This window comes from Bombyx mori, chromosome 21 (assembly GCF_030269925.1).
Source record: "Bombyx mori chromosome 21, ASM3026992v2".
Lineage (NCBI taxonomy): Eukaryota > Metazoa > Arthropoda > Insecta > Lepidoptera > Bombycidae > Bombyx > Bombyx mori.
In genome coordinates, this window is record NC_085127.1 from 4,704,726 (window position 1) to 4,725,630 (window position 20,905).

A 20,905-nucleotide genomic window follows, 5' to 3' on the forward strand; every position below is an offset into this window, starting at 1 on the left:
ACTCTTCTGATCGACATCTTAGATAAATAACAGGTTATGTATTAACCTTTATTTAATGCAGGTTTTGAACCGTATTCTTTGAAGGAGACGATTATATTCAAATCAATCTGTATTGACATATCATAACATTTTTTTGTCCAAATGCACAGATTGCCACCTTTGATAATAGACGACTCAAATAAAACAAATCACACAACTTTACTCCACGCTTTCCCGCCAAAAAGTCCAAATAACGTTTAAGATTGAGATGTAATCAGAATATATACATGGTGTTCACTGATTACTCCCAATTTAAATATAATCTGTGCGAGCTTATAATACGCTTTAACATCAAGACGTATAATTATTAATATATTTTCTGTGCTTAAAAGATAAACAAAGAAAATTATTTATCAATAATAAATTTCCCATTGTCTGACTCAGTATGAAGTTTTAGTCACACGATTCCGCAAATTTGGCAAGGTCGAGCTGTTATTTTTATTATGTAATTTTTATTATTTTCCAGGTTATGAATGGATATTTAGAATCTGCCGATCTGACTGGCTTCGACGATGAGAACGATGAGGAGTCCGAATAAGGAAGGTCGCGGCCGCCGCCTGCCCGTCCCGCGCCCCCCCCACCCCCCATGGTCTAACCTCGCGTTAATTATGAACGTTACACAGTTCGCGACGTATCGATTACTCAGTTCTCGTGATCTCGGAATGTGTTATTTGTAAATATTTGCGTCAACTACCGTCTAATAGTTAATTGAATAGTGCACAAGTTCTGTTAAACACAGAAAGGAACCGACAGTATCCCGTGGTCTGGCAGTTCCGCTACAGTGTCTCTGGTGGCAGAGATATGTGTTCACTAGGATAGCGGGAGCGTCCCCGCAACCACTATCGGGTCTCGGTAAACAAACCTCGTAATTCAAGTATTTTACCTTGCATATTATGAATTCTTTGTAACCAAAAATCTTTCCATAATTAATTTTAATGATTATTATTTTATTTATTTATACGTAAATAGTGTATGGCTGTGTGAGTTTTGTATGTATGTAGTATGTTTAAAATAGTTTATTCGCGTGCGTGAACATTTTGTTGTTGACGTCACTGAACATTGTAACAAAACATTACTGTTCTGGATGCTGTTAAAATAGGCCATTTTAGAACTGTCTTACGCAGCAAAAATTACGTGTAGCGTCCGAGAAACAATCTAGTTAATTTAATTGTTGTACACAGAACTAATACAAAATATAACAGATATAAGATTTGATTTATCGTTTTTATAATAAGGTACAAAATGGATTAATATTAAATTAAAAATGTAATTATTCTACTCTTTTCATTTCGTTGTCCAGTGTTTCAGAATCGCTGAACAGAAAGTACAATTGTAAGATGGTGCTTATGATAACGGTACTCTGTACAAAAGGGTTCTTAAATTTTGGTATCTTTAGTTATGACAGCATTGAGAACGTGGAGAACGTGTGATAGTGTAGTCCGGTGCTGGTGGGCCCCCGCCGGGTCCCCTGTGCCCCCAGGCCGTTTCAATACAAACTCGCATTATATAGCACCCGGAATGTGTCGTTAAGTTCATCACATGCAAGTTTGTCCCATCGCATCATGTCGAAGTACGGTTACGAATTATTACTAATATTTAAATTTTATATAAATATAGACTGAGTAATGTTAATGTGCTCTAAAATTTCACAAGCAGCACTCGAACAGTGGGATCTTAGCCAATTTAGTTACATTCGATATAGCTAAACGTAAACAAATAAACTATAAGGTACTGTAAGCAAAAACAATAATGCATATAATAGTGAATGTAATATTTTTGATTGCAACAAATTATTAATTTTCCGTATGATTGTAGGAACACTTCGAAATCACTATCAGAGTATTGCTCTTTATATGTATGTATATATAAAAAAAACCGTCCTTGCGCAACTGACATATCGGTATACTGTGCGATCAAAATAAGAACAGGATTAACCATTCGCCATGTTGGATTATAAAATATTTAAATAAAATTTTATGACTTTATTCTAAATCGCAAACGCGGATTTAATATATTTATTCTAATTTCAACTAAGGAGCATGTAAATATATATATTTTTTTGCAAATCGTACTTATGAAGTGACATTTGACGGCCCGAGGTCATTCGTGTTCTTATTTCGGTCGCCCGTGCTGACGTCACACGTCTATGACGTCACACAGAACAAGCACGGTTTCCCCTGAGAAGATTTGTTGAATCTCTCTTGTTCGAGCGATGAGCGTTCGAATCGTCGAGAAGCGTCGACTCGGGCGGCCCTTGTTGTGTTGCGAGTGCACGTTAAATATTTGTATTGTTGTAATTAATTCTGATTGATGTATCGTGTTACGCCGCTTACATGCGCGTGCGTACAAGGCGAGCGCATTCGCAGCGAGCGGGCACATTCGGGCGCGCCAACATTTAAGACCGTCAGTGCAAAAGTGGCCTAACCCACAATTTTTCGAATTCGTGCAATTTATTTAAAACACTAGCGACTCGCCCTCGCTTCGCTTCGGAAACTGTAATTAATTATTGATTTCTCCACTATTTAATGGATGTTATTACACATATAAACCTTCCTCTTCAATCACTCTATCTATTAAAAAAAACTGCATCAAAATCCGTTGCGTAGTTTTAAAGATTTTAGCGTACATAGGGATATAGGGACAGAGAGAGCGACTTTGTTTTATACTATGTAGTGATAATAAATTTTGATGTAAAACCGGCCTTTCCCTAGTCCCACCCATAGAGAACAGATGGTTTTGTAAACATTATTTTTGCGCGTATTGTTTTTGCCTACGAAGCAGTGTAAAAGTAAATTCCAACCTCATTCAATCTCCATACTAACTATGATAAGGTTAGGCCACTTTTGCGCTGACTGCCTCATTTGTACCGCAGCCGATATGTACCAGCTCGCTATGAACATCCACTATTGAATAGTTTTAAACAAATTTCACTTTATTGTATTATTTAGGAGTTTAAAAAATAATAATAATTAAATTGTTAATCTGGAACGACTGTTGATTCTTGTAACTGTAAATACGTTTTTTTTTTTAAAATGAAAATGATGCCCTTGTGAAATATGTGTGAAATAAAAAGAACTTCTATTATATTTACTGATTTTGTTTATTTTATTTGAATTAGTTTTTTTTAATCAATTTTATACATAAACTATATATACTTATAATACGTCATATGAATAATTTAATTAAAATTCCCTTTGTGTGCGAATTTATACTTTTCAACGTAGTGTGAGATCCTGCACCATTTCTTAAATCAAGTTTTTTCATTCGACCGACTTTTTAATTTGTATGTTGGATGCATGGCGGATATTTAACCTAGATTACGTCTCAGACGTCACTAGAAGCCCATGGGCATCTCGAAGTCGCTTACTTTCACAGACGAGCCTGCCGCTTAAACTGCAACCTCCGATAGCAATATCTTGTCGTTCGATACTGGGTTTCGCAATCCTTATACAATTTATTTTGTCTATTTTTTGTGCAAACCCTACATTTGTTGAAGTGACGTCATCGGTATAATCTTTCACTTTACGCGTCCAACACACAGGAGTCGTTGCCACGTACGAATAACACGGGCGGCAAATCTCGGCTGAGGACCTCTAGCCACGCCATGTACAGCGATGCCGACACCTAAAATCAATCAAACATGTTTTTGACTACACGAGCAAAATAATGCACGGGCTTTATGAAAGAAGGAAATTTTCCTTTTTTTAGGAACCTGTGCTCTGTGGATATAAAAACATATGGAAGCTAATTAGTTGCTAGTACTTGCATTATAATATATTATTATGACTGGAATATATTGCACCATGAATTTACGAACTACCAAAAAAATTGGTTAGTTTTTATGCCGTTGGAGTGGGGGTGAGAGTTATATTTTTTTTATTGCCCCTGTAGGCAGATGACCGTATCTGACGATCACCATCTATTGGATGGACTTCAGCAATGCCAGGAGCAGAACTACAGCCTACCATTAAGTATTTTCCACAAGCCTCGTTTGAAGGAAGACAAGTCATAGCGCTCGGGAAAAACCGTGGAGGGTAGTATGGATGAAGTCTACTCCGTTGGCGGGCGGTGCGATGGTAACAATGAGATTATGGTATTATCAAACAATTCTTCAGAGCACTTTTCATGGAACATACGGTACAAAATACAGGAAGAAGCGAAGCGTCCCCGCAGACCCAGAGATTACGAACGGTCCGTGAGAACGCTTTGCTTTATAAAGCAAAAGTCTTTCTCCAGGCGTGAAGTACCGCTTCGCTCTGTTGAGGACTCTCAGCATTTTGGACGCTAACTTGGTTTTTCCCTCCAAATGACTCCGAAATTGGACATCGCTCGAAATGTCGACCGCAAGTATCCCAACACTCGTGGAAGGTTGCAGAGATACTCCTTGGAATTGTGGCACCATGACAAAGGGTCTTTCTTCGCAGTGAACACGCAAACCTGTCTTCAAAATCTTACTAGCAAAATCTCCGTAACTTATTAAAAGAACTTAGCTTCTCAATAACTCTCATTAATTCTGTATTTGAACGAACATCCAAAGCCGCACTAGTAGATTCGTATCAAATTTTTCTAGACAGGGAAAGGATTGAGGGTGAGCTCAATGCGCATTAAATAGAGGCCCCTTAAACGTACTCGTCTGTTGGCATTTTTCGTACAAATTCCTCTCTCTGCGACAAGATGGACCCGGCACCCGCACGGTAAATCCATGGATTGTTAAGAAGTTCGTTTCTATACGTGGGTATAGTGAGTATGTAAAATGACCATAGAGCCAACCAAACGGTGAATGTTTGTAATTTAGATATCAAAATAAGTAGGAGAGGTACATACTTAAATGTAGCAAAGAGAAGAATTGGGGAGTGATAAGAAAACAAGGTCAATGGTAAATACAGTACGCACAAAGTTTCGTTAATACATGTGCCCAAAACAAAACTAGACAAAATCATTATTCAAAATAAAAAACGATTGATGAAAGAATAACAACTTGACGACTTGTATCCTGATCAATAGCTGGACTATTATTGTTAGTCTTCGACGGCGCATTCACTTGATATTTTTGTAAATGTCCCTGCGAAGCAATACTCTAGTTAGGGCTGATATTAGAAGTTCTTTTAGCTTCGAGCTTTCTTTGATTCTTCTGAGCTCGCCCACCAGTCAATTTGAATCCAAAATTGCCTCTAGCTACTGGCATATAGAACCTTAATTGTAAATTACCTTTCTCGGCAATGGCAGGGTAATGATGACGATAGCGGCTTTTGTCGAATGTTGCAACAGAAGGTTTCGTAGTCGCAAATGCCTGCTCGTTTTACTGTACTGACTCTTCAACTCGGCTTCCGATGTTAAAATATCTGCATCAAGTTTTCATGTGTTATGAAAGTATATGTACATTACATTTTGCTAAAGCTATTTTACATTCTGTGGATAGAACTCCGCGCTAGGCAGCGGCTTGGTAATGGCCCTAGAATTGTTGATGTCCATGAGCGGCGGATAAATATCCAGCAGTGGGCAGATAAAGGCTGATGATGATGATGATGATGATGTGGACCGTATGCTGGGCAATAAAACACCTACAATGGCAATAAAATAAATTACTATATTATTTTTATTAACTTAGACGAGTCCATAGACATAACATACCTACTTGAATGGTGTCGCTCACAGAGTTATTAGGTCGAAATCACAGTTGTATTGTACAGCAACTATCTTACCGGGCATTGTTTAATCCATACAAAAAAAGGAAAAAAGCTACACAGTTTTTTGTATCATAAAATTTATCTCTATACTGCGATGCTGTTGTCTTTTTTTACAAAAAACTAATAGGTGAAGTCAATTATAAATGCATTAATATTAAATTATAAATTATAATTAAGGATAATTCAAAAACTACTGATCAGATATTGATATAATTTAAATGGGACAACATGAGAAGCACCGGCTCTCAAATAAAAACAAATTAAATATAGTCGAATTGAGGACATCGATTTAGAAACGATAGATTCCAACTTTTCACGTACCTAAATATCGAATAATGTATGTCATGAGTGTCGAAGGTTTATATAGATGTAACGACATCAATTATTTTTTTAAGCCTAGCTTCAAGATTTTCATCATCCACGTTTCTTCTTAACAAGTTACTGGTGGTAGGACTTCTTGTGAGTCTGCACGGGTAGGTACCGCAACCCCGCCTATTTCTGCCGTGAAGCAGTAATACGTTTCGGTTTGAAGGGTGGGGCAGCCGTTGTAACTATACTGAGAACCTTAGAACTTATATCTCAAGGTGGGTGGCGCATTTACGTTGTAGATGTCTATGGGCTCCAGTAACCACTTAACACCAGGTGGGCTGTGAGCTCGTCCACCCATCAAAGCAATAAAAAAAAAAGTTAATACAGATAAGGAAAATAAAATAAAGAATTTTCGTACCAGTTTTCTCCTCAGACTTAAAATCGTTTATGATGTTGTTGAACATTTTCCAACTCGACTCGGGTGGCGCGTCCCCAATCCCTCGCACCAGTGTCAGCTCCGTGTACTCGATTCGAAATTTTTTCAATAAACTTTCCATGCTGATTTTAACAATTAAATAACAATTTTACTCAATAATCTGTTGAAAACTATTATCCCTTCCTAGTTTTGAGAAAATGTTAAAAAGTTAAACCGGCATTATGCTTTCTGTACTTCAATAAATCTAAAAATTTAACCAGACATTCGCAAAAATAAAAGCAGAATTTATTAGGAAATAGCAAAAGTGCAAACGTTAATTTCATACTAAATAGAGTTTATACACTATTATGTAATTTACTAATAATTCGTTGGCGGAAAAATAATCGAGCATTGTCTATAGTTCTCCAGTAATAACTTTTAACTTCTCCCTCATTCTACGTTTTATGCTTACGTGGGTGAACGAGCTTACTAAAGCCTACTGACTTGACAACGTGAAGGCCGCCATTCACTTGTGTTAGGCGATGGTGGTGCTATACACTGCCGACATCACACAGCTTGCTCTTTTACCTAGCCCTAAAATCCCCCAATTCTACTGGTGTAGCTTAAGCCCCCACGGGTAGCCATTTCTTTTTTCCGGCTCCGAAACATTCGTGAATTCCGGTCTGAAGTTTGTATAATATATCTTTGGTAGTAAAGACAAAGTGGACATCTTTCACAAGCAAGTGAAATTGCTCGGTCCGACTGTTGGTGTTCGGAACTTGTATAATATTTATACTTATCTTTAAAATGTCGTTAGCAAGATTCAGGCGTCTATCTAATATCTTGTGTTCTATGATGGCCACCGCCATTTACTTTTATCTATGGAATTAAATTTCAACCTTATTGCTCATGTGGGTCTTGGGTTTAAGGATTGTTTAATTTCATTTTAACATATTTACATTGAAATTAAGACGACATTGAACTCTAACACTAATTTCTCTATCCAGAGAGGATAGGAATGACAGGAGGAATTTAGTCTGAACAAAAGTACCTACTCCGTAAAGGTCACGACCCTCAGCTCTGAGGAATACGCAAGAAGGGACATTGAAATTAGAATAAGATACGTAATCATATGACTATAAAATTCAGTTTGTATTGATTAAGGGCTTATATTATATATTTAGTTAATCAACACTAAGCGGAACGCTAACATAATAAGAAGGCGCACTATTCTAAGAATTTCAATTCAATGAAGTCGTCGTGGCCTAACCTAAAGGATAAGACGTCCGGTGCATTCATGTTGAGCGACGCACCGGTGTTCGAATCTCAGGCGAGTACCAATTTTTCTAATGAAATATGTACTCAACAAATGTTCGCGATTGCCTTCCACGGTGAAGGAATAACATCGTGTAATAAAAAATGAAACCCGCAAAATTAAATTAATTTGCGTAATTACTGGTGGTAGGATCACTTGTGAGTCCGCGCGGGTAGGTACCACCACTCTGCCTATTTCTGCTGTGAAGCAGTAATGCATTTCGGTTTGAAAGGCGGGGCCCTTGTAACTATACTGAGATCTTGGAACTTATATCTCAAGGTGGGTGGCGCATTTACGTTGTACATGTCTATGGGCTCCGGTAACCACTTAACACCAGGTGGGCTGTGAGCTCGTCCAACCATCTAAGCAATAAAAAAATATATTACAGAATACTATGTAGAAACACACATACCATTTATTTTCAAACTCTCTTTTGTGCTGTTCTTTCGTGATCGCGAATATCCTAAGGGGCAGTTTGTGTTTGTAGCCGCGACGTGCAATAATATACGGAAGCAATATGTTCAAACCACCATCCTCATAAAGCCACCAAGCATCTACGTATTGTTTCTGCAAACAATACATTATTATGACATATTTATTATTATGACATAATTATATAGACCAGTGATGGGCAAAGTACGGCCCGCGAGCCAACTCCGGCCCGCGGAAGTATTTAATTCGGCCCGCCGAGAGTCCATCCACCCTAAATATTCTAGTCAGCATTTTGGCGCGTAAAATAAAATCTGACGTTTATAACTGAAAATCTTCGAATTTTTAATGAAAGCTCCAATTTGTCAGTGGTATTGAGCTTCCATTATCTCATAATTAACTTGCCATCATTATAATTATCTCGGCAGCCTGTCACGGGTATTAGTTTATTTATTGAAAAAGAAACCATTCTTTTCACCTATCTATCACACGCCTCACGTCTCACACGCCTAACAAGGCGTAAAAGGTATTTTGTTTATTAAAAAGCTTTAATACAAAATGTATTTTTTCTATAATTCTGGCCCTCTTCTAGAATTTCCTAAACTTTGTGGCCCGCCATTAAAAATGTTTGCCCACCACTATATTATAGACGATTATATTATATTAGTCTATATTATAGACGATTCTTTTGTTGGTTATTCCAAGCTCTGTTCTCTGAGCGAGTCAATGTAATCAAGTATTTGTTTATTGTCAGGTTTCATTTCCTTTCGTTGATTACTTACGCAATTGAACGACAAAGCTCTGAATGACAAAGCTCCGTTTGAAAGTTTCCGTCTTGAAGTCCGGGAAAAGTTCGCAGATCGTAATGCTTCTCCGCCGATGGATTCTGGATTCTGTTCGCTACTTGAAGTTTCGTTTGACAGCTGGTTTTCAGAGTCTGAAAACAATTTTCAGTTTTGTTTTTAATACGCTTTTATTAGCTTCAGACGTATGTATGTTAGTATGTAACGGAATCTTTGAACATGATTTGGACCCCCTTCAAAACGTCGGATTAACTCGAAATTTGGTATACTTATTAAGGATCGATGACAATTCAATACTAAAAAAAAATGCAAAAAATAATAATGAAAAAATTGAAATTCAACTAAAAAATGAAAAATAAATAATAGTTTAAAAAACGAACAAAATACGCTTTTACAGAAAATCCAACTAAAAAATAATAAATAAATTTTAATAAATTTGAATTAAAAGTAGCGTAAGAAAAAATGATTTCATTGTAAAAAAAGCGTGGGGTTCGTTTTCTTTTCATTTAACATATTTATTTAATTAAAACATCTACCATTATTATCTATACATTGCTGCCCTCTAATAGCAAGGTCATTTAGGCCTTTGCGATAGAACTCTGGTAATCTAGATTCTACAAGCTATGTGAAAGCATTTTGTACTGCCTCATGGGAAAAAACTTTTTATCACGTATAAAATTGTCCAAATCACGAAAAAAAAGGTAAATGACAATTTCATACTTTAACCCCTATTACTTATAATACTAATGTAGGGATTATTTTTTAATTTTACATTAGCTTTCCACCTGTACCTTCGCGTGCTTCGTTTTAGGCATGGGCGGAAACCAGTGCTCAACATTGGGTTGAAAGGTAGCCTATATTTTCCTCAAGGTTCAAGCTATTCTTATACCCGATTTCATCAAAATCGGTTCAGTGGCTTGGGCGTGAAAACCTAACACACACAGCTAGTTCATCGACTGTTTTTTTTTTTATTGCCCTTGTAGGCAGACGATCATACGGCCCACCTTATGGTGAGTGGTTACCGTCGCCCACGGACTTCAGCAATGCCAGGGGCAGAGCCAAGCCGCTGCCTACTGTTGAGTACTCTCCACAAGCCTCGTTTGAAGAAGGACAAGTCATAGCGCTCGGGAAATACAGGGACTGTGGATAAATGTACCCACTAGTAAAAAAGTATACCGATAAGTTTGTCAGAATCATCGTCGATTGCTTGGTCGTCGTCTTCGAGGTCTGAATCAGAGTTCATGAGGGCGAGTACTTGTGTGTGCATCACGAGCTCGAAGTTATTCGGTTCCGAGACCACACGGGGTGTCCACCTCCACCGCTGTACTGTTTGCGAGGTCCCGGGGACTCGCAGTATCGTTACCGCAAGCTTCAAATCGAATGCGTCTCTAAAATACAAAATCGAAGCCATAATTCTATGCCGTAAGTATTACGACTTTACTATTATATTTATTAATGATTAAAAAGCTTTGCAGACGTTTTAAAGATGTACGAGTAATTATCTTTTCCGTTAAAAGAGGAATTGGAGAAGTTAATAATTTTACGTGATATATATTTCAGTCGGCTTCGGTTTAGCTCAACTACTGACGTCCCTTGATAGTCAAAAAAACCCTAATATAACTACTTTAATTGGTGGCCTAATGGCCAATCACTACCATTTACTTTAAAACTTGGTTCGTCAGCACAAGAATATTATTATTTCAATATTTTTTTTATTTCTCATGTTTGTGGACGAGCTCACGGCCTACCTGGTGTTAAGAGGTTACCGGAGCGCATAGACATCTACAATGTAAATGCCGCCACCCATCTTAAGACATGACTTCTAAGGTCTCAGTATAATTACAACGGCTGCCCCACCCTTCAAACCGAAACGCATTACTGCTTCACGGCAGAAATAGGCAGGGTGGTGGTACCCACCCGTGCGGACTCACGAGAGGTCCTACCACCAGTAAAGACTATAGACTAGACTACCATATAGATGTCTCATACCGGTTATAAACTTCGAAAGCTGAGTTTGAAACTATAAGCCAACAGTAATTAATTTCATGCATTATTACGACTAATCGATTAAAATAAGACCCCCAACTAACTGGATAACTCCGTAGTAGTCGCTAATCTGTTTATGTTCAGCGTTCGTCCAGTCCTTTTTGAATCCTATGAGTAATATGTTAGGAGAGAGTTTTCCAAGCCCACTAGCTTGCATCAGTGCGTTGGCGCCGCGCTTCAAGTCAAGCCCTTGCAGGAGAACGTAGAACGCGCGGAGTTTGCGATACTTCACAAACTGCTCGCCTATGTGCTGACGGCTGACACGTTCGCCTTTGGTTAATGCAGTCTATAAAACAGTTATAAAATCTGTTTAGTCTCTATAAAACTGTATTTTATTTTATTTTAACTTTGTAAGAGGATTTTAGAGAGGTTGTCAAAAAAAAAATTGCTTAATAATTCAATAATTACTCTTTTTCGTTTATTAATCTTTTATACTGGTGGTAGGACCTCTTGTGAGTCCGCGCGGGTAGGTACCACCACCCTGCCTATTTCTGCCGTGAAGCAGTAATGCGTTTCGGTTTGAAGGGCGGGGCAGCCGTTGTAACTATACTGAGACCTTAGAACTGATATCTCAAGGTGTGTGGCGCATTTACGTTGTAGATGTCTATGGGCTTCAGTAACCACTTAACACCAGGTGGGCTGTGAGCTCGTCCACCAATCTAAGCAATAAAAAAAAATGTCGAGGTATTATGAACAGTGATTAACTGATACAACAGCCCACTGAGTTTCTCGCCGGATCATCTCAGTGGGCCGCGATTCCGATCCGGTGGTAGATTCTGCGAAGCACTGCTCTTGCTAGGGCTAGTGTTAGCTAATACTCTCAGGTTAAGCCCGTGAGCTCACTTACTCGCCGAAGCTGTAATAGGCCCTCAGGCTACCAGCGAATAGGTAGGAAATAACTGATACAAACTGAACTAGTTTCACAAAATTATGTACGATACTAACGTCTGTAATGTCAGCAACTATCATGAATGATCCTATCTTCGTGAGCATGTGTGCTACGTCGATGAGCGCGGGGCGCTGTAGCGGTGTCCCAGCGAGCACAAGCAGCTGAGGGTTGTACGAGCGACTGTGCGTCACTCGGTGACTGAGCTCAGTTATAAATGAGACCGTGTCCTGGTAACGTTGTCCTTCAGTGCTGCTACCCCAGCTCACGTCTGGGTAGGATCACAAAAAAATGCGTCTCATTATCGATTCTTATTTACTAATCTTATCAGTTCATCACACCATTTACTATTGATGAAAATCGTATTGTCAAGAGAGTGCGCGTATTTGTAAGCGAGCTTGAAAAACACTTAAGACTATAATTCTTTTTCAGAACTATCTAACGAAATCCCATCCAGTAAATCCACTTTTTCACGGATCAGTTAGAATCTCTGGGTGTTAAGTGGTTACCAAAGCCCATATACACCTACGACGTAAATGCCGCCACCTACCTCGAGACATAAGTTCTAAGTTAACAGTAACATAACAGTAACATAAAAGTTAACAGTAATAATAAGTTTTAACAGTACAAGGGCTGCCCTACCCTTCAAACCGAAACGCATTACTGCTTCACGGTAGAAATAGGCAGGGTGGTGGTACCTACCCGTGCGGACTCAAGATATCCTACCACCAGTAAATACTAATAAACTTGTTGATATTGAACAATACTTAATACCGTAATCACCACATAGTTACCTGGCTTCCTATAAAGAACGAGAAGATATAATGTCATGAAAACAAACATTGTAGTCAGTGCCATCGCCCAGCTGATTATCATCATTATTGAAGCACACATTAGGAACCCGGCCAACGATAGCCATTTGTTGTAATACTGCAAAAATATATATTTATTAACTCTGTTGCGAATAAAACAAATTAATAATAATAAACAAGTTGAAACAAACTACATAATTGTACGTACAATAGTCAGTTATAATTTCATAATCAACAAATATTATGTTTTTACGTTGTGAATGCACGAACATTTTATGAATACACCTAAAAATTAAACGGGATTCTTCTATAGTTCAAATCCAGTAGATTTGTGACTGATTCCGTTTGCCATTATATATTTTTTAAAACCATCGACTGCTTGCTTCTTATGATTCAGACTAAACATGTAAATTATTTTAGGAATTTTCTGATCTTAAAATATTGATAGGTGTATTATTATTAATAATAATAATATAATAATATTTACTAACAACCACACCACGTTAACCGGTCCCGTGATAAGTTCGTAAAGAACTTGTGTTACAGGTACCAGATAACGGATATAAATGTAAGATTTTTATTATACACATACATATATTTAATATACATCCATAACCCTGGAAAATACATTTATATTTATCATACAATTATCTTCCCTTGGCGGGATTCGAACCCGCGACCCCCTTGTGTAGTGACCATGTCACTTACCACTACACCAGACGGCCTTTGTTATATTGTTAATTGTTTGTTGTTATATTGTTAAATAGTTGAAGTAAACGATCGTTTCGAGCCAAATACGTATGATCTGGTATGTGAAATAATTGCTATTAGAGTATCTACACACTAGTGGTAGGACCTCTTGTGAGTCCGCGCGGGAAGGTACCACCGCCCTGCCTACTCGTATGTCACTCGACATAATTTAAGCTCTTTGTTTATTGTCAAACTTTTGTTTAAAGTCTGTCAAATTGAGAATAGTTAATAGTCTTTCACAATAGAACCATACTAATGCTCAAACTTATAATTTCAATTAATTATAGTCGAATTTCGAGTACTGGGAGACCACTAGTGGGTATAGATGCGCAATCGTTGCTCTAAAAGTCTTGCTTATGTCCGCAATGAAACATTCCGACTTGAAATACAAAACTATTTGGAACAATCTCTAAAGGGCCTAGTATTCCAGTAGTGTTGTCTAGAGACTCCTAGTGTTGTCTAGAGTGTGGTGAGCCTGTTTGTTCAACTACTTATAAAACACTATATTTAGATTTGATTGATCTACTCACGCGAAACGTGGGTCGCCAATTAATTTGGTGAACGAATGCCGCGTGAAAGGTGCAAAAGTTAATAAGTGCGTATGAGGCCAAGTAAAAATTTGTTATCAACGGAGCAATCGCGTTCAAATTCGCTAAAACAAACACCGAAATATAGGCTTTAGTGAGACCTAGATAAAAAAAAATCAGGTAATCTTGTCAATAATACTTACCGATAAGTAGAAACAGTAAGGAAACGAAAAAGGTTAGTACGTATCCTCTGTAGGGCTCTCCGTGTCGTCCGTACGGTTTCGAGAAGAAGATGAGTCCTGGGTAGATGCGGTCGACGCCGAGCGCCTGGATGAGCCGCGGCACCGACAGCAAGTTGGTGAGCGCCGTGGACAGAGTCGCCGCCCAGCAGCCCGCGTAGATGAAGGGGCCCCAAGCCGACATTAACTGCATGATCTAAAACACATCATCACAAACATCTAATAAACAACACACACACAACATTTCGAAGTCGTCGTGGCCTAAAAGATAGGAGACTCGGTGCATTCTTATCGAGCGATGCCAGTGTGTCAGTGTTCAAATCCCGCAGGCAAGTAAATTCTAAGAAATACTTAATGCATGTTCACGAATGACTTCCACGATAAAGGACTAACATCGTATAATTAAAATCAAACCAACATACAATATAATTTGCATAATTATCTGTGGTAGGGAGTCTTATGAGCCCGCACGGGTAGGTACCTCCACCCTGCCTATTGATGGCGCGAAGTAGTGATTGGTTCCGTTTTGAAGAGTGAAGTACCTAGCCGTTGTGCTATAGAAAGTCTAGATCTTAGAGTTCATGTCTCACGGTGAGCTGCGGTATTAACGATGTTATTTCTTCACCGTGGAAGTCAATCGTGAACATTTGTTAAGTACGTATTTTATTAGAAAAATTGGTACCCGCCGGCGGAATTCGAACATCGTTGCATCGCTAGATACGGACGCACCGGACGTTTTATCCTTTAGGCCACGACGAAATCAATTGTTATTGATCTAAAATGAATTGATTACTTACCGCATAGTTATTGTGTAAGCCGTAACCGCAGTGAGGTTTGCAAGATTCGAGCGCGGCTGTTGTCAAGTTCGCGACGTTACCGCTCGCGTCCCTGAGGGCACCCATTCCCGACAGAATCACCATTGTGAAATACGACGTGACTGATATGGCCAGCGCTAAAAGAGTACCTTTGGGAATTGCGACGGCTGGGTTCTAGAAAAAAAAAAAACAACAACATAGCGTAGTCAGGCTTAATCGATAAACATCTCAGTCTCAATATCATTATAACACGGTTGTTTTATCTTTTACTATCACGTATGACTGATTTTGGGAGTGAAAGCATAATTCAGGAAAGCATAGGTACTGATGATGAGTTAAACAGAATGTCGAACTTTTGGAAACAAAGAATTGGAAAATAGAATCTCTTTAATATATTTTCCAATTTAGTACTATTTTTTCCAAACTATTTGCAGGTAACCTGAGGGGTTATTCCAGCTACGTGCGGATGAGTACGTAACAGCTCAAGAGCAGCTGCTTCACGAATGAATCTACTACCGGATCGGAATCGTGACCCGCTGAGAAGATCCGGCGAGAAACTCAGCGAGCTGATTCATGGGTTAGGTTGCACGGCGAACTCTTTGTCGAGTTCGACGAGTACGTTACCGGGGTCCCTAAGCCTGCTCCTAGTGTTAGAGCTGAAGGCGTCTAGTGCAAAGGTTATTGGATCTGATGGATCCGTAAGGACGGGTAGTATTCGTACAGCCAGGTGGCCTAATATGAAATAGCTATGAAGGGATGGCCGAGGACTCGATGTTGTTAGCGCGCGCTAGTTTATTAAAAAAATAAAAAATGTTATTTGTGATCGCGAAAAACAAAGACAGTAAAGTTATCTAAAGGACATCTATTTCTGAAGCCATGATGGATCACATAGCAGATGACAGGAGTCACATTAGGGTTGGCACATAAAAATAATAAGTAAAGTAAATTAATAAATTTAAAGTTATTGAAACTTTCAAGAAAACCTCTGTCCTGAACCTTATGTATCTATCTCTGAACCTTATTACGGTTAAGACTGTTACTCCATTTTTTATCGGGGTGGTTGGTGCAGCCCACTCATTTTTGCCATCTCATCAATCTACTGAAAGGTGTACTCAATAAGTCATAAAAGTTTTAATCGCCTAAAACATGTTCTGAGTGGGCGAATGTCAAGGTTTAGTGATTGAGCCGATATTTGTTTTGTCAAAATTATAATATTCACCTTGAGATCTCCACAAATGTTGGCCCCCGCCTGCACGCCAGTCACGGCGGGGAAGTAAACCGCGAAAACACTGAAGAAGTCGTGTTCGCGCCCTTCGCTGTAGCGAAAATTCGGGAGCCAGTTCTCCCGAATAGTTTGTACTATTCCAAAAAAAAAAAATGGACACCTGTTGCTTAACATTTCTAGGTTATGATACGGTCTGCGAATATTATTCTAATTTTTTCTCTCTAATTCTAATAATCTAATTTTTTCACTGTAATATCTACCCGTGGTTTAACTCATATTAAATTTGTACTCGGTCCATTTCTTATAATTAAAAGTATTATGCTTGTAATCGCATCACTTTAAAACTACTTGGTTGAATTTTTATAATCCAAACGGAATTTTATAGAATATCATACTAATACCGAAAAGGATCAAAGATACATTTCTTGAAATTAGTCAAAGGTTATATCTGCGATATATCAGGTTATATTATATACTAGTAGTACCTTTTATATAAGCGAGCTTAAATAATGATATCTCAGTAATTTTTTTCAATAAAAATGAAGATTTTATTTGTCATGTCAATCTCTTTTCAAATAAAATAATGCCCACCATTTTAATTATTGAGATTAAATTTACAGTGAACTTCTCCATTACTTCTATTGTACTAATAGTTACGTTGGATTAAAGAATAAGAACAACTAAATACTTTGAAATTACAACCGTACATATCTGTTGCATTGAGAATTTCAATATGAAAATTCGGCCGCCTCTCAAAACAATGATAATTATTTGCGCATTATTAAATTTTCCAATTATGAGTGTTGGTCTACACATTGCACGTTTCATAATCATGTCATTAATAAAAACATAAAACTATAGTATAGATGTATAAAAGTATAGACGTATTAAAAAAAACTGAAACTAATCCGTTCATTCCGGATCGTTTTTAGATGTAATTTAAGAGTCAAATAAAAACCCTAATAACAGTTTTAGGTTTGTTAAATTGGCTTAAATACTTACAATTTATTCCCACAAATCCTTTTGCTCTTTCTACATCACTACTGGGTCCTATAAGTGCTCCGACAATGTAATTTATTATCGCCACTACTATTACGACTATTAGAAAATTCTGGAACAAAACAATCGTTAGCATATCAGTGTTACCGCAACGTTTTTAACCGAAAAGAAATTATGAAAACTTTCAGAAGAAAAAACGTGATAATTGCGAATTAACATTAGTCCTCATGCTGCACACAGTGATTTTTGTGATGGTTCCCATCGATAAATTTACTGATAACCAGCCAACAAGCTTGTTTGTCTATTGATTTTCCTACTGTTGCGATTGATTGTGTGATTTTTAGGGAAGCCTCCACCTTTCATACACATTATAGCGGATTTACCTTTAAATTGCAATACATCCTGTCTGATTCTGCACGCAGTAAAATTTAGTAATTTTCTATCACTTATGATTTTATTTTAACGGGAGTTGTCAGGAGCGAAATCTATACATTAATCAGTCCATTGAACTTTTATCAATCCAAAGTACCTCAGTGAAATAATCGAAATGCATTCAATGCGATACCTGCGCTTTGGTTTCCCAGTCCATACCAATGGCACAAATTACGCACATAACTAAAAGCGCTACCGCACCCACAATCCTGATATCGTTTACGTCGTTATCAACGATTTTCAGTCCGTGCGTCTTCAGGAGGTGATTTAGAGAATCACAAAATCCGATAGTGTTCATACTGGCCGCTACAGCGTTGGCGAATGCAAAGAGTATTCCGACTGACGCCCCAAATTCGGCCCCCAGTGATCTCGAGACAAGATAGTATACTCCACCTGAAAATACGAATGCAAATTTAAACTAAGGCAATCACTTCCTTAAACATTATCTTTTTTTATTGAATTCAATCTGTTTTGTAGAAGAGGTTATGATTTTTTGACGTGACAACGTCTTATAATTCGATGGAGCCGGCTGCACGCACGAAAAAACATGACTCATGCGGCGTTACCTCGCTCTGAGGCGTACATGTTTTCGTCAAGTATGAAGTTCAGTGAAAAGTGAATGTGGTGTCAATTGTTTATAGCAACGACAATTGCGATAATTGAAAAATGAAACCATTCCATCAGTATTTTCTTATGACGTTGTCACGTTCAACTATCGTCAGTAAACCGATTTAACAGACAACAACCGATTTTTTTTTGTCATTTCTTATTTCTCGTAATACAGCAGTCATCTTACATGAAATGTTTCCGTGATATATGACGCTAGCTATAACATTTTAATGGAATGTTACTGAAGATTTTTAGTATTTTAAGTTGAATAGTGGATGTTAGCATGTTTCAATCTAGCCTATTTTAAGTATCCCTAGTTCAAATGCGCCTAATAAACCTTTAAGATATTGGTTGGGTTAATAATTTATCGTTTTAATTATGAAATCCCTCATATATAAACAGATTCGTAATACAATAAAAATATAGTCACTGTATAACAAAAATGTACTAATATTCATTGATTACATATTTGTCTTGAGAAAGTACTTGAGATATTAAATCTATCAAAAGATAATCTTGAATATATTAATATGTAGAGAAAACTGCGTTGGCATCGTTAATATAGTCCAGTTTATATATCTCATAGAAAACATATTTTATATATTCGCCTGTTAAGGGTAGGTTCTCTCCAGGTTGTGTTGACTTCAGATTCTGATAGCAGCATCAGCACGTCTGTAAAGCCGCCGTTGCCCGAAAGATCGGATTTCCCGGATCTACTCTCGCTGTATATAGGCTATTTAAGCGTCGGTCACCCTCTTCGTCGAACTCGTCGATTACGACGAAGAGTTCAACGTGCAAACTAGCCTATAAACCCAACCCACTGAGCTTCTCGCCGGATCTTCTCAGATCGTAGTTCTTAGATTGTGCGAAGCACTGTCACAGTCTCACAGATTTGGCTCCTGTGAGGTCACCAACCAGACATAGCGTAGCTTCTTAGGCTACCAGCGAATACGTAGAAAAAAACAGCGCGTCTATAATTATACAGCAAAAGTCCTCCTTCCTTAAACCTCCAAACTCACCTCCTTGTAGTTGTCCGTTGGTGCATATTGCGCTCAGAGACAGAGTCGTGATAACGCAGACTATGGCGGAAAGGAATACAATTATGACCGAAAGACCTATACCAGCTTGCGCCACGACCCACGCGATCCGTAAAAACAACATAACACCCCAAATGTTGAGGAGACATGGTATCAATACACCCTGAGGAAATAAACATTAATCATGACTTTTTTTTTAAATAATATATCAAGCAAAAATATTAGTTTATATAACATTTATAGAATAACAAACATGATAATAATACATTTACATAGTATCTTATTCTTTGGTTTTCGCGAAGCCTAGACATAGTTTACACGACTTGTACTATTTAATCTTGTGTTTTATTTTTAATTTTTCAATATAATATCTCCAGTGTCCGTAACGTGGCATTGGACATGGCAATACAACGACAATAAAAAACATTAAATTAAACCGTAAAAGTAGTTTTAACTAAAATATTCACGTGTTAACACAAAGTTATACTGGTTATATTATATTACTGGTGGTAGGACCTCTTGTGAGTCCGCGTGGGTAGGTACCACCACCCTGTCTATTTCTGCCGTGAAGCAGTAATGCGTTTCGGTTTGAAGGGTAGGGCAGCCGTTGTAACTATACTTGAGACCTTAGAACTTATATCTCAAGGTGGGTGGCGCATTTACGTTGTAGATGTCTATGGGCTCCAGTAACCACTTAACACCAGGTGGGCTGTGAGCTCGTCCACCCATCTAAGCAATAAAAAAATAAACAAATATTGCTTTTTGGGCAAGAAATAATATATTTTTTTTGGACAAGAAATACTTAGTTCTTGTGTTTTGCATGGTATTTTTGTGTGTGGTTTTTTATTATTTTTAAAATGATTATTTCTTTCATGGCCAAGCTTTGTACCTGAATCCATCCTAATTTTATCCCTCCATACGTTGTTAGTTCCGGAGTAGGATGCAAATGTCCATTGCTATATTCCCGAGTGCTTCTGCTCTAGACGCGAAAAAAGTGAATATAAATAAAATTTTGTAATTTAATTAAATAAATATGTTCAGCAGCAAGTACCTCGTTTTCTTCGGAATTTACTTCGCAATTAGTGTTTCCGATTTCGACAGACTCACTTCGCCTGCGTCTCAACATTGATTTGGGAACTGAAATTGTTTTGAAATTAAAAGGACGCAGCCATTTTGAACTATTTAGGTAAACAATTTACATACATTCTCCTTTCCATCATTAGAACTGTGAACATTATTTTAAATGAGAAAAGTTTCTCACCCATTTTCCCACAGTCCCCTAGCAAACGTACGTCCATTGTAAATTCGAATCACTTCAGGAAAATGTTTGCATTCTTTGAATACACGGAACTCGATCACTTATTGAGGACAATGGTTTTAAAGGCGTTTCAATTTCAGTTAATTAACAAGCAGTGATGATCGTAATGAGCCGTCGCCGTCGTCCTGATACAACTGCCTTCAATCCGCTCTTTGGCGGTTACCCTCAACTTCGTCGCCAATTTAACGAGAACCACTCTGACCCCCGCAGTGT

General features: G+C 37.9%; 2 protein-coding genes across 5 annotated transcripts in view; one reads left to right on the forward strand and one right to left on the reverse strand.

Annotated features, from left to right (window-relative positions):
• LOC101744807 (tyrosine-protein phosphatase non-receptor type 9) overlaps positions 1–3,129 on the forward strand; it is a 67,867-nt gene extending 64,738 nt beyond the window's left edge. For both annotated transcript variants that reach the window (XM_004929565.5, XM_012693368.4), the window contains exon 14: positions 506–3,129. In XM_004929565.5, coding sequence (XP_004929622.2) covers positions 506–577 — 72 coding nt within the window. In that variant the 3' untranslated portion in view covers positions 578–3,129. The remainder of the gene's footprint in view (positions 1–505) is intronic.
• On the reverse strand, positions 3,116–20,839 carry LOC101736988 (bumetanide-sensitive sodium-(potassium)-chloride cotransporter). 3 transcript variants are annotated; one of them, XM_004929683.4, is made up of 19 exons: positions 20,636–20,839; positions 20,426–20,511; positions 20,264–20,353; positions 19,357–19,537; positions 17,862–18,121; positions 17,300–17,408; positions 16,292–16,431; positions 15,055–15,246; positions 14,222–14,453; positions 14,022–14,143; positions 12,724–12,859; positions 11,989–12,200; positions 11,088–11,329; positions 10,174–10,385; positions 8,977–9,131; positions 8,178–8,332; positions 6,454–6,593; positions 5,248–5,381; positions 3,116–3,663 (listed from the first exon to the last, which is right to left on the reverse strand). In XM_004929683.4, exons 1-19 carry the CDS (start codon positions 20,670–20,672, stop codon positions 3,562–3,564), a joined length of 2,937 nt encoding a protein of 978 aa, XP_004929740.2. In that variant the 5' UTR covers positions 20,673–20,839; the 3' UTR covers positions 3,116–3,561. The 3 variants fall into 3 exon arrangements, with proteins under 3 accessions (XP_004929740.2, XP_062530630.1, XP_037874499.1); XM_062674646.1 differs by having other exon boundaries at positions 20,264–20,348; positions 20,636–20,811; XM_038018571.2 differs by lacking the exon at positions 20,264–20,353 and having other exon boundaries at positions 20,636–20,814.
• Positions 20,840–20,905: the final 66 nt, after the last annotated feature.

Excerpts from the sequence above, each read along its gene's own strand:
- LOC101736988 (XM_004929683.4), bottom strand. The coding sequence starts at position 20,672 with ATGGACGTACGTTTGCTAGGGGACTGTGGGAAAATGG. Across the intron at positions 20,512-20,635 it reads AGGGGACTGTGGGAAAATGG|TTCCCAAATCAATGTTGAGA; the intron begins GTGAGAAACTTT and ends AAACAATTTCAG. Across the intron at positions 3,664-5,247 it reads CCCTGCCATTGCCGAGAAAG|GTGTCGGCATCGCTGTACAT; the intron begins GTAATTTACAAT and ends GATTGATTTTAG.